General features: G+C 41.4%; 4 protein-coding genes across 4 annotated transcripts in view; 1 reads left to right on the top strand and 3 right to left on the bottom strand.

Moving 5' to 3' along the window:
- The first annotated feature begins 28 nt into the window (after positions 1-28).
- Positions 29-1,685, top strand: LOC134189654 (GDP-Man:Man(3)GlcNAc(2)-PP-Dol alpha-1,2-mannosyltransferase-like). Its single transcript, XM_062658001.1, has one exon. It carries the CDS (start codon positions 51-53, stop codon positions 1,518-1,520), a length of 1,470 nt encoding a protein of 489 aa, XP_062513985.1. The 5' UTR covers positions 29-50; the 3' UTR covers positions 1,521-1,685.
- A 659-nt stretch (positions 1,686-2,344) lies between these two features.
- The window catches only part of LOC134189628 (copper-transporting ATPase 2-like), a 48,578-nt gene continuing 37,185 nt past the window's right edge, over positions 2,345-13,737 (bottom strand). Inside the window, exons 13-18 of the mRNA XM_062657964.1 lie at positions 13,295-13,451; positions 12,396-12,533; positions 9,455-9,597; positions 3,013-3,216; positions 2,739-2,959; positions 2,345-2,636 (exon numbers count right to left, since the gene is read on the bottom strand). Coding sequence (XP_062513948.1) covers positions 2,519-2,636; positions 2,739-2,959; positions 3,013-3,216; positions 9,455-9,597; positions 12,396-12,533; positions 13,295-13,451 — 981 coding nt within the window. The 3' untranslated portion in view covers positions 2,345-2,518. The remainder of the gene's footprint in view (positions 2,637-2,738; positions 2,960-3,012; positions 3,217-9,454; positions 9,598-12,395; positions 12,534-13,294; positions 13,452-13,737) is intronic.
- LOC134189629 (uncharacterized) lies at positions 4,500-6,606 on the bottom strand. The gene is made up of 2 exons (XM_062657965.1): positions 6,251-6,606; positions 4,500-6,185 (listed from the first exon to the last, which is right to left on the bottom strand). Exons 1-2 carry the CDS (start codon positions 6,360-6,362, stop codon positions 5,422-5,424), a joined length of 876 nt encoding a protein of 291 aa, XP_062513949.1. The 5' UTR covers positions 6,363-6,606; the 3' UTR covers positions 4,500-5,421.
- LOC134189632 (uncharacterized) lies at positions 7,607-8,695 on the bottom strand. The gene has a single exon (XM_062657967.1). The coding sequence runs from the start codon at positions 8,403-8,405 to the stop codon at positions 7,809-7,811; it is 597 nt and encodes a 198-aa protein (XP_062513951.1). The 5' UTR covers positions 8,406-8,695; the 3' UTR covers positions 7,607-7,808.

The following is a 13,737-nucleotide window of genomic DNA, read 5'->3' as shown; positions in this document are numbered from 1 at the left end:
AACAATAGCTTTAGGTTGATTGATAGCAATCTGCTCGAACGCGTGCAACGATGTGGATATTGAATTGGCTCTGTTGTCTTCTTATAGTCTCTTGTGTATTTGTATTTGCTCCAGTATTGTTGCTAGGAGTGTTCGCTAGGTATGCTATTAGGCGCAAGTCTGCCCGTCTCTTGCAAGAGTTGAAGAGTTCCGAGTCCGGGGAATTTAGTAAGAGACGGCTGGTAGTCGGCTTCTTTCATCCTTACTGCAATGCCGGTGGAGGAGGAGAGCGCGTTCTTTGGTGTATGTTGCGCGCCCTGCAGACGCGGTATAGCTTTATAAAGTGTGTTGTGTTCACTGGAGATACAGACGCAATGGAGAGTGACATACTGAGTAGGGCCCGGAAGCAATTCAATGTCCATTTGAAGGATAATGTTCATTTTATATACCTCAAAAGGAGACGCTGGGTGGAAGCAACAATGTGGCCTTATTTAACTCTTCTTGGTCAGAGTTTTGGTTCTCTAGTACTTGGCCTGGAAGCACTCTGGTCACTTGCACCTGATGTTTACATTGATACTATGGGATATGCGTTCACGATGCCGTTATTCAAGCTGCTGGGTGGCTGCCGAGTTGGCTGCTATGTGCATTATCCAACTGTGAGTACTGACATGTTGAGTCAAGTGCAGCGAAGGCAGCCAGGATACAATAATAATAAAATGATTGCTCAGAGTGGAATTCTTAGCTATGCCAAGGTGTTGTATTACAAGATGTTTGCGTTCTTGTATATGCTGGCTGGTAAATGCTCTGATGTAATACTGGTGAATTCAAGTTGGACTCATGAGCACATTGTATCATTATGGAAACGGTCTGATGAGACTTTTGTTGTTTATCCTCCATGTGATACAAAATCATTTTGTGAGAATCCACTGTTCGATTCACCATCTGTCACAGGGTACTTTGACATTGTTTCCGTAGCTCAATTTCGTCCTGAGAAAGACCATAAAAAACAGTTGGAAGCTTTCCACAAATTTTATAAAAAACTATCAGGAAAAATGAAAAAAACTGTTCGTCTAATCCTTGTTGGAAGCTGTCGTGATAAGGCGGACACTGATCGTTTAGATGATCTCCGTCAATTAGCTGATGACTTGGGAATTCACCCTGCAGTGTCATTTAAAGAGAATGTGTCGTTTGATGACCTGAAGCAAATCCTTTGTTCAGCTACTATTGGTCTTCACACTATGTGGAATGAGCATTTTGGTATTGGTGTAGTTGAGTGTATGGCTGCTGGTGCTATTATATTGGCTCATAACTCTGGAGGTCCAAAATTGGATATTGTTATAAAGTGGCAAGAGAAGCCCACTGGATTCTTGGCACACGATGCACAAAGCTATGCAGAAAAAATGAGACGTATTTATGACATGAAACCTCAGGAAAGGTTGGAAATGAAACAACGTGCAAGAGCATCAGTTGAGCATCGCTTTTCGGAAGAAACATTTGAAGCAAGTGTAGTTAGACGGACTGAACGGTTATTTGCCTGGTAACTTCGGGATCAGGCAATGCTATGTTGTGTACTCTTCTTACTTTCCAAGGCAGTTGATCTGTTTCCCTGGTCATTTGTATTAACAAAGTTTGAATCCAATGTGACGTAACTAACAACATACACTATAGTTTACTATCTATTTATACAAGGAATGATAGAATTTGATTATCGAATCATCATTTCTCATTACAAAGCCTATTACTCACTAGAAAATGACAAACTTGGCTTACCTCCATATGATGCAAAAATGTAGCATGATTATTAAGAGCAAGTTTACCAAATTTGTAAATTAATTAGCTTAATAAATTAATGATTTAATACTTGAAATCTTTATACTAGTAGTTGCTCAGGTAAAACCAGCTCTAAATCTCATCTAACATCCAACTTAAGCCCCGCACCTGGTCGGCCTTCTCACAACGGATTGCTGCGCCGATTTCCGACGACAATTCACCAAGAGAGTGGGCGATGCCTTTCAGTCCGCGAGGAATGGGCGTCGCGGCGTATTCGACGGTGGAAGAGTAGCCAGCGGCGGCGGTTTCAGCCCCACTACGCCGCACATCGCCGCCGGCTGCCGCACGCTTTTTGTTAGTAAAAACTAAAATTTTACTAACAAAATCAGATTGTAATTACTGCTGGAAGCAAGAGCTGTCTCTGGAAATAGCCAGAAACTAAAGTTACAATACCATGAAAAGATGAAATAGTCATGACACACTGTTTTTATTGCTTTTCAGAAGAGTGCTGCCACAGCTAAACTGCATTACAAGGTCCACCCACTATAAGCCCTGTTACATCAGCAAGCTGCCCTCCAACAAAACTGTCTAGATGTACGATGACCAACACGCTCAGCACATGTTATCAAGATATGTAAAATCAGAATTGACAACAATTCACTATCAGAAATAAGCTAAAACAAAGCAAGAGCTTAAACTATCAATAGAAATTGTTACTTGACACATCATACATAATCAACCTCAACAATACATTCTATTGCACACTAAATCAGGCAATTTCCTCAGCAAGAGTAAGTGGTGAGTACCCTTTGGGTGCTCTAAGTCTTATCAGTCGACCTTGCATACCATATGCCATGCTCACTTCTGAAAGATTTGGTTTCTTGTAACTAAAGACATAAATTTGTATTTACAAGTAGATCAATGATTAGTAATACACCAACTTCCATGAAACACATTTTATGACTATACCTACACCATTCAGGTCTTACCGTTTTAGCCACAATGAAGATAAAACAACAGACACAGATGACATAGCCATTGCAGCTGAAGCCATCCATGGTTGAAGGTGAACACCAACAGGAATCAGTGCCCCCGCAGCAATTGGAATGGCAATCAAATTATATATAAGTGACCACAAAAAATTGAAACGAATGCGTTGAACAGTTTTGTGAGACAAATGAATAGCTACCAGTACATCCACCAAGTCATCCTAAACAGAAAAAAATGCATAGAACTAGCTTATATATCTCCACTCTCACACACCTTTAGTAAAACAACATCTGCAGATTCGATAGCAATGTCAGTCCCTGTTCCAATAGCCACTCCAACGTCAGCTTGTGCAAGAGCAGGTGAATCATTTATTCCATCCCCTACCATGGCCACCACTTGACCAGATGCCTGTAACTCCTTTACCTTGGCTACTTTCTTCGCTGGTGGCACATTAGAAACATAATCATGTATGCCAGCCTAAATAGCAACCCATAATAGACACTTTAAACAATTTACTCTTAAACTAGCTACATATATAGCCAAACTCACAGAGATGTGGCACTCCCAGCTGAGTTGCTTAATTAATATAGTATACTATTGTCAGTAATCGCTAAAATTATTTCTTGTATGATTGGGCATTAATTGGATCACTGATGCCATATCCTTTTCGTCATAACCCACAGTCAGCCTAGCAATGCAACTACAACCTGTTTACGCACTCACACAGCATGCAGCACACTGCATGCACGCACCTATACACACACACACACACACACACACACACACACACACACCACACACACACACACACACACACACACACACACACACACACACACACACACACCACACCACACACAGTATACCACCACATGTGATCTCATGGTTAATCAAGTACTAACACATTCAAAAGAACCTATTCTTGCACATGTAAGAACACGTGACATTACAACCTAGAACCCAGAAAAGAGAAAAGACTGAGAACAAAGCTAGGAAGGCACTTGCCTTACTGAGATTAAACATGACAAAAACCTGATTAACCCAAGGTGTGCATGCACTAAAGTTACAGTAATACCTCTGTGGACGACGAGATGAAAGAAAGACCCTACAGCAGGAAGGACAATTGGAATGCATCACACGCGCATCATTGTTATCACTGGTGTTAGTTAGCATGCCAGTCGATCTGATAATGTCTTTGCACGCTTTCAAGAGGTATGGAACAGCTATCGGATGTTGGCAGTCTCACATGCCAGTCAATGTGTCCAGTGGCTCTGACTAATTAGATTCAAGGTGCTTTGTAACCCAAGTGAGCAGTCAAGGGTGCTTCTTTATTTGTCACTGCAAGACTTTCTATTTAATGTTACCTTCCCTATACATGTTACTCTTCAAAACCTTACTACCTCTGCCACTGATAGAAACAGACAAATGAAAGAGCTACTATATAAGCTTGCACACATATTCCTGCTGTTTACTTCTAGAGTCATTACCTAAATATGTCACTTTTCAACAACCATCGCATGAACACCAAAAGTGTTTTAGAGTTTCTAGACAAGTCCACAAATATCTAATTTCTCACAATCCACTATATAATATCCCTGCCCCAGGAGCGTACCCATGAGGGGGTTCGAGGAGTGTGACCGAACTGACTAACCCACTTCAGTCTGAGGTCCGCTCTTACCTCGATCTGTACATGACCAATTTGCATGCAATATATGCGCCAGATGTCAGTGTTGCCGGCCTTATTTATGGCTGGTGGCACTTTCCGGTACCACTTAATTAATATTACTAGTGATATCAACAAATTGACTGTAGTATATTTAGTCTTCTACTCAATACACAGTACTACTCCGACACGTTACCAGCTCGTGCCAAAACCCCAGGTCCCGGAGTATCGGGGTCTATGACAACACGCTATGACATCCCTCCCCTCTAGATAAAACACAACTGTTGTTTAACGATCAATTTCCCCACAAAACTCAACTTAATCTAATCATTCTTTTAAAGATCTAGTCGCTGGGCTGCCTTCCTGATACGAGAGGACCACCGCAACGCAACGATGTTTCGTTCACGGGATTCAAATTATCGCTCAGTTCGACTTCATCTCTCTCCCCAGGTCATCCTCGTTTGTCCTGAATCTCTGGTGATCTCAACAGAAAACGTTTGTTTTGCTCAGTCGCTCCTTCTTCGGACCTTTCGAGAAGAATATTCTCATGGTCAAGACTGACATCACTCCTCTTGTTGTCCCTTGTCAACCCCGGCCCTCCCGTGAATTCCTCGTCCCCTCTCCCTTCTATGCTTGCTGTCTTTCTTTGGTGTGTTCGTGTGATCCTTTCTGATAACTCGATCCGACGTGTGCTGACGCAGTCCGAGATGATCTATATGCATTTGCATGATACAACCATCTTCCAGTTCGCACTGGTATGATACTGGTCCAGTCTTTTCCGTCACCCGGGCTGGCATCCAGTGAGGTCCCGTTCCAAAGTTCCGCACAAAAAACCCGTTCCCCCTTTTATTTCCCGGCTTTGGCATCTAGTATTGCGATTTTCTTTTTGAACCTCCTGTTTCCTTCAAACTGTTCTACTATCATCCGGTCTGATGAGGTCAAGTCTGACGCGCAGTCTCCTTCCCAAAGTAGCTGTGCTGGAATTGAGCCTGTGGTGGCATGCGGCATGTTGTGGTATGTCAACAAAATTTTTTGCAGCTTTCATTCAAGCTTTCTGTTTCCAGCTTCCTTAGTCCATCCTTGAGGATTTGTACAGCCCATTCGTCTAGTCCGGTAGATGACGGATGATAAGGTGCTGATTTTGTATGGATTATTCCTTGACTCTTGCAAAACGTACGAAATTCACTACTCATAAAGAACGTGCCATTGTCCAATACCAACCTTTTGGGAATCCCATGAATTGCAAACGACGTCTTCAGTTTCTCGAGCATGACTTCTGTGGTAGCTGACTGGGTTGCATATACGTCCAACCACTTTGAAAACGCATCCACAATAACAAGGAACATTCTCCCCATGAACGGTCGATCCCCTTGATCACCCCACAACACATAACCCTCTCTGACGGAAAGTTCCTCGCGTCTTCTCCAGTATGGTAGTAATTCATTATCCACTGCTCTCAGCCACCCTTCCAGGGTACAGCGTAGCACTCTGCTCATCCATGGGTCTCTTCTTGTCTTGAGCCTTATGTCTTTGGCTGTCACCAGGGTCGTAGTCAAGTAATCTATTGCTAGAATTTTCTCTTCCTCCATCTGATCATTGTCTGTGGCTTCCATTGGGAGTCTACTCAAGGCATCTGCACAGAAGCTATCTTTCCCGGGTCTATATTTGATTGTATATTGATAAGCTGCCAATGTCAAGGCCCATCGTTGAATCCTGCTAGATGCCAAAGCAGGTACCGATCTGTTTTCATCAAACAAGCTTAGTACTGGTTTATGATCGGTCACTACTATGAACGATTGACCAAAACATAGTTATGAAACTTCTTTACCGCAAATATCAATGCCAGACCTTCCTTATCTATTTGTGCGTAGTTATTCTCCGCTTCGGTTAGTGTACGAGAGACGAACGCAATCGGTCTTTCCTCTCCACTTGGAATTCTGTGAGCTAATACCGCACCCATTCCATACGGCGATGTGTCATAGATAACTACAATCGGCTTCCTTGGGTCAAGTGTACTAAGACCTTTGACGTTGAAAGTGCCCTTTTTGCTCGATTGAATGCCCCATCCTGTTGCTCCGTCCACCTCCAAGGTTGGTGTTTTCTTAACAGCTCATAAAGAGGTGCTAGCATGCTGGCTAGCCGTGGAACAAACTTGCCATAGTAATTGAGAAGGCCCAAGAAACTCTTCAACTCCGTCACATTGGTTGGTGTAGGCGCTCGTCTCAACACTTGCAGTTTGTCACCAGTTGGGTGTAGTCTTTGAGCATCGATTCTGTGACATACGTAGACAACTGATGGTGCCGATACCGTGCGCTTTTCTCTCATTAGTCGTAGGCCTGCTACTTTCAGCCTCTTCAGAATTTCCTGAAGATTATCATAATGTTCCTTTTCGTCTCTCCCTGTGATCAAAATATCATCTAGATAGACTGCGACTGCCGGTAGTCATTGTAATAAGCTTTCCATCATCCTTTGCAAAATCGTGGGTGCTGACGAGATGCCGAACGGCAACCGGTTGAATTCATATAATCCCTTTGGCGTATTAGTCACGATATATTTCTTGACCGACGGGTCTAGAGGAATCCGTGTGTATGCCTGGCTCAAATCTAATTTTGTAAATGCTTCTCCTCCCACCAAAGCGGTGAACAGATCTTCAATCCTGGGTAATGGGTATTGCTCAACTTTGGTGGCTTGGTTGACGGTCCTCTTGTAGTCACAACAGATCCTCACTGACTCTTTGTCGGACTTCAACACGGGTACGATGGGTGCGGCCCATTCAGCATACTTGACGGAACTAATGACGCTCTCCTTCCTTCTCCATTGTATCCAGCTGTTGCACCACGAGGTGCCTCAGTGCATACGGGACAGTCCTGGCTTTGCTAAAATGTGGTCTCACTGATGGGTCAAACCTGAAAAGTTGCTGGTTGTCCCCGGTACGTCCCGAGACACTCTGTGAAGACCTCCTTGTACTTGTACTGTACTGTTCCAGTCGAGTATTGACACGATGTATTTCTCTCCAATCCAATTGTAACTTCATCAACACGTCTCGGCCCAACAGGTTTAGTCCATTGCCTTGCACTACCAGTATGGGCAATGTCTGTGCTGGCTGTCCAGTCTTCACGCTTATTCTGACCTGGATGGGCCCTAGAATTTGTATAGCGTGTCCCCCATACGCTCGCAACTTAATTGGTGTCGCCCGCAAATCGGCCTATCCTTCTCAATCAATAATTTCTTGAACTTCTGATGAGAAACGATCGTACTGGATGCCCCTGCGTCCAGCTCCATTTGTAATTGCTTGTCATTCAATTAAACAGGTACCATCCACGGCTGCATCTTGCATATTGTTTCATAACTGGATCAAATCAACTGTTCATGACGAACTAGCTCACTATCGCTGCCATCCTCTTCATTACTCAGATACTGAGCCTTGGCCATACTCCCTATGCATTGACTCAATGTATGTCCTTCCTTTGACGTTTCCAACACTCCTTTTGACAAAAATAACAAACTGCCTGATTGTGGTTAGGTTTGCCACACCTTCAACACGGTTTCCTGGGTGTCTTATACCCTGATTGGATACATTATTTCTGTGTTCCATGTTCGGTCTGTTTCCTTCCTGACTCTTCTGTGGCAGTCTCTGTGTCACTCTCATGGTGTTTGTCTGTTTGTCTATTGATGTCGCATGTCTGGTTTCTACTGCTTTCTGTAAATCCACTGCTTGCCGTGCTGCCAGCTCCATTGAGATAGCTATCTTGAATGCTTTGTCTAGAAACAGTTTCTCTTCTGCTAGCAGTTTCCTTTGAATAGCGTCATTTTGTAGTCCGCACACCAGGCAGTCTCTCAATGCTTCCTCACGAAACCCACAAAATTGGCAACATTCACTCAACTTCCTCAAAGCCATTATGAACTCTTTCACTGATTCTCTTGTTTCTGGTTCCTTCTGTGAAACTTGAAGCGTTCGGCGATGACTATGGGCCGAGGTTGGAAGTGTCTCTTCAGCGAGCATACCCTTTGTCTGCGGGTTTGTCTTGGTGTACGAGGTTACGTAAAACCATGTATGTGTGTTCTCCAATAACTGTCAGGAAGACTGTCTTCTTCCGCGCCTCGTCTTCGCTGTTACCTGTTTCCACTAGAAACTGCTCCAGGCATTCCTCATACGTTTTCCAAGATGACGACGACGGGTAGTAGCTACCCATTCTTACAAACAACCCGAATGTGTCATTCACTGCCATCCTTGTCGCCAGTGTAGTATATTTAGTCTTCTAATCAATACACAGTACTACTCAGACATGTTACTGGCTCACACCAAAACCCCGGGTCCCCGAGTATCCGGGTCTATGACAACACGCTATGACATTGACCAAGTCCAAAAATCGAAAAATCGCCCAAGTCAAGCAAACTGCTCTAAATGGTGCCTTCAAATAAATGATTGCAAATGCTCGATACAGAGATAGCTGTTTATCTGTGGCCCTTAGACAAAGTTATAGCCATGAATGCCATTGCAGTGTATATGATTCCCATGCCAGACCTGCATGGTGCCACAATTTTGAATCCTGGTACCAAAATTGGCACCATCACCATGGCAACAGCATTCCTAGATGTAGAAGCTGTAGCTGCTAAAGTGTGATGTGCAGTGTCTATCAGTATAGTACCATTACATTTATACTCTGCATATTGCCAACGTCTTCCTAATAGACCTGTAATTAATAAAAAGAATGACTAGAATAGAGCATGTTAAACTGACTAAGAGGTCCAATAAAACACTGTAAGAACTGACCAACTAAACGTGCCAGGTACGCCCCTGCGCCCATTGCACCCTTCCTCAATCAAGCCTTTCTTTATAGCATAGCAGAAATAAAATGCCATCTAGTATACCGTTCACAACTAAAACAACTACAAAAGGACAACATCCTAATGACCAGAAAACATGAACAGCAATACTTTGGAAAGAACTGGAGCTGCTTTTCTTAAATTTTGGTCAGTCAGTCAAAGGTGATGGTAACATACTGATAATAATCGTTCAAATCAATATTAATTCCATAATCTTGCCCACACCTTCTCTGCAATAGCCTTTGCAGTTCCTTCATTGTCTCCCGTGAGCATGACAACATGTATTCCCATATTATTCAAACCATCCACCACATCACTGGCATCAGTTTTCAGCGCATCAGCAACAGATAACAACCCAATTAGCTTACCTGCAATGCAAAACAACTTGTCTAAATGCCAATCAAAGTATCTACATTGCACAAATTCTAGTAAGATCATGCACAGTCAATAATTTATTCAAAACCATTCTGTCACATAGTTCCTAACAAACTGTGTCTCAAATAAAACTCATTAATTAAACATTAAGACACTCCGACACTATACAGTGTACAGTAATTTGTTGTCTTCCTGCCATGCATTCTTGGAAGCTTGCCTTATACCTGCCTCTCCTTCATGTTTATTGCACTCACATATGCCTACTACCGTATTTCCACGCATTTAGCTGCAGGGCTCTTATTAAAACGCTTTGATACTACGTACTGTGTACAGTGTGGTTAGGGAATAGGGTAGAAGACATGGAATTCCCTAGAAGATTGCAGACGAAGGAAGACATCACTGATAGCCATATTTCTGATTCTGATCTGGTTGCTTCGTCCACAGATACTTGTCAGTAGGAACTGACCTCATGCATTAGTCACACATGCTACAGACTTTCATCAACTGTATATAAACAGTGATGTCGTTCTTTGTCTGCAATATCCTCCAGGGAATTCCATGATTTCTACCCTATTCCGAACCACAATGTCAGGCACATAGTACCAAATTTTCTAATAAAAACCCTGCCGTTAAATGTACAAAAATACGGTATTAAGCAACCTCCCATAAAACTCTTCAGTATCAGAGCTCTCCGCTCATGTGGGAAGCGACTTCATGTACACACAACAGAGTAGTGCATGACCAGTTTGTAACAATAAAATCTCAGCAAAAACAACCACATCAGACAGGTTGCAATGGCCACAACTTTAAGGCACTGTCAGTCGCGTTGGCGCATTCTTATATTTAAGCATGTTTCAAAGGCATACCCACTACACTAAAGGAAGTATAATCATGCTCCTTCACGCAATATCTCTATTCAGATATGTCTGTCAGTTAAGCTATCCTGTCTAGTCACTTTCCACTACAAATACAGCAGACAAAAAATTCTTACTATCATGCAAAAATAGACTCTGAGTATCTGACAAAGTATTTGTCTGAGTGCCAGGGTCCAAACAATTATTTATAAGCAATTAAACACTCAGTCAATCACTGACCAGCACCAATTAAATTTATCAAGTACTGTACCAAATTTAAGCCACATAATTTCTCTCAAAATGACAACCATTTCCACTTGTATCAGCATGTGCAGCCCGTACCTTTCAACTTTGATATTCTAAAGCCAAGTAAAATTCATACTAATGAGTCCTAGTGAAACAGTAGAGCAATGTCTGTCTGTCTGTGTCTGCATATCTGATCAAATAAGACAAACAGTAAGAACACCCTTGGTTGAAAATGGACAGCGCTATAGATTCTCAGTTGCTTAAGCACTGCTCCTATAAGAATACAAAACGACAATCCAGGGCACGTTTCTTTATTCTCTTTTGCTTCTTCTGGAAGAGTCTTCCACCTCTTCCGAAAGAGTTGCCTGAAAGAGTTGGCAGAGACAGAAAAGGTTCGAATAAAGAAACAATACGAAAAACGTTGTGCATGCGCTCGTGGTAATTCTTCAGCAATGGATGATTTTCGTTTCAACCTGGCAGGATTGGTAGCAGAAGTGATGTTGCTGCTTCCTTCTAATGACGACATGAAATTTTGTCATCTGGAAAGCTTGAAGAAGTTGTTACGCACACACTAACTACATGAAAACGAAAAAGAAAACAACAGAGTATATTCGATCACTTCTTGACCTCTTCTCTTCCAGCTCTTCTGCTCCTCCCCTGGAAGAGTCTTCCGACACCTTTGACAATACTTCTGACACCTCCACCAAAAATAAAGAAACAAAGCAGAATCTCTTCTCTCTCTTCAGAAAAGGCTGGAGAGAATAAAGAAATGCACCCCAATACACTTGTACCTTTGATTCCGTGTTGTGACAAAGGTGCAGACTTCTTGGCAATTGCAGCAATTATGTCTAGACTACTTCTGCTGTAAGTTCGTTTTGATAAGCAATTTATGATGTTTGAAAAGATGGCCCTGTTATCAAGGTATAATGGTGTATGAATGTACAAAGAACATATCTTCAACAAACAACCAACAGTAGCAGCAGTCAAATTGAGACTTCACAAATACAACTGAGATTCTGATGATAGCACTAACTGCCCAAATTCTACAGTATTAGTATCTTTCTTTGACATTAAACTCTTTCTGATAAAGTAATTGAGATCTGAATTAGGGACATGTCACCTGGACAAATAATGAGGTATGAATATCTTACTTGATTACATCACATTTATCATCAGCAATGCCATGGCTCTGCTTGCCTACAGCCTTAAAGCAAAATGTGATGCTGCCGTGAGAACAGTCCAGGTTAGAAAACTCTACCAAACTTAATTTAGAGATGTAAAGACAGGTTGTAGAAATCCCATGCTTGTTTGACTTGGACTATGGTGACATGCACCAAGTTGGAAGCATAAAGCCAATGGGACATTAATAGAATAGAGCAATCAGTACTACCATCAGAATGTCACCTGTGTTTTTATGAAAGGTCCCCTTTACTTTAACCTAATGAAACAGACAACTTGCTTACAAAATCAAGTACTGCTTTTGACATTTTTGGCAGGTCTCTTGCATCCTGTCTAAATATATATATATATATATATATATATATATATATATATATATATATATATATCTGTTCTGTCTTTATCCAGCTACTGTACATCCTCAAAACACACTTACTCGTACGACTCAAGTTAGATTAATATATCAAAGTAACAAAACTGCATAATTAAATAAAGTAAATTAATGTCTGTACCATCTATTGCAATAAAGACAACTGTCTCTGCCCTGTCTTCAAACTCTCTTGTGATAGAATCTACTTCTTCTAGTACTGCTACTTGATTCTCTGTCATTAAACGCCTAGATCCGACCAAGACAAAATGACAGCCTTCAGCTGCAAGACAAAACATTATCAGTACAGCAGACACCATGTTTTTCTAGTATTGTACATTTGAATTGCTCTATATCATTGTCTACTAAAACTACCATATATCTACATTCCCTAATTAATACTCAAAATTTTACATATTTGTTGCCAAAGGCAAGAATAAATAATGTTTGCAGCAACTAAGTTCCTACAAGCAACTACCTCACAACCACATGCAGCTTTTACACAAACATGCAGCAGTCTGGTATAAGCTACCAGTGATGATAAAGTTGGTTTAACAAGTCTAAATGTAACTGTTCAAACTGTCCAGATATGATTACAAATTGTTTGTGATACAAAAAGGTAAACATAAACATACAAAACAGTTACACTTTCAACCAACAGCTCAAGTTTCCATCGCATGTACAGTACATACAAAAATGACATAGGACTACATGTTCTTTATAACCACATCATTTATCGTAGCACAGTTAGTTGTGTTGATCTGTGTGGATCACTTCAATTTTGCATCAGGTTTGCTATTATGGTGAACAAACAAGGCTTAAAAAACACTGAACTGGTTGCTAAAACACTAGGACTCAATAAAACTATCAGTAAATGTGTCAGAATATACTCAAACCACATCACAATTGTGTCCTGACTGTATGCAAACTATGAGTCAAACAAAAAGTTGATTCCTATCCAATAGTGTTCATATTACATCTTTTTGTTGACATTATACTGTACAAAGATAAAAAAATCATTGCTTTAAACTTCTCATCACATACGTTCTATTGGCTGCATTCCTGGCAGTATGCTTGAGTTCCTGTGCATTGTAGGCTTCCAAGATATCATTGCGTCCAACCCAGAAATGGTACTTTTCACTCCCATTCCAACAATAGCTTCAAGATCATTAATCTGCCCCATTTGGTCACAACCCAGAGTCTGCAACAGTACAAAAAAACAATCATCACACATAATGCATACAAGCACACATATCACATGTGAGAGCATCACACTATGCATCAGTACACATTGACATATAGACATGGTCATATGTGTATACACACCACCAAGCAGGCATAAATATTGCAAAGCTAAATTACTTGAATGCAAAATGACTAATATAGTAAAAAAGTAATATACTAGTCTGTCAGAACATACAAATTCCCCATACGTGTTATTAGAAATCCACTCTTTCTGTCTAACCATACACCGGTGACAACTGGCC

The sequence above is a fragment of the Corticium candelabrum genome, chromosome 14 (assembly GCF_963422355.1).
Source record: "Corticium candelabrum chromosome 14, ooCorCand1.1, whole genome shotgun sequence".
Lineage (NCBI taxonomy): Eukaryota > Metazoa > Porifera > Homoscleromorpha > Homosclerophorida > Plakinidae > Corticium > Corticium candelabrum.
Note: the sequence above shows the minus strand (reverse complement) of the source record. Positions and strands in the feature narration are given on the sequence as shown.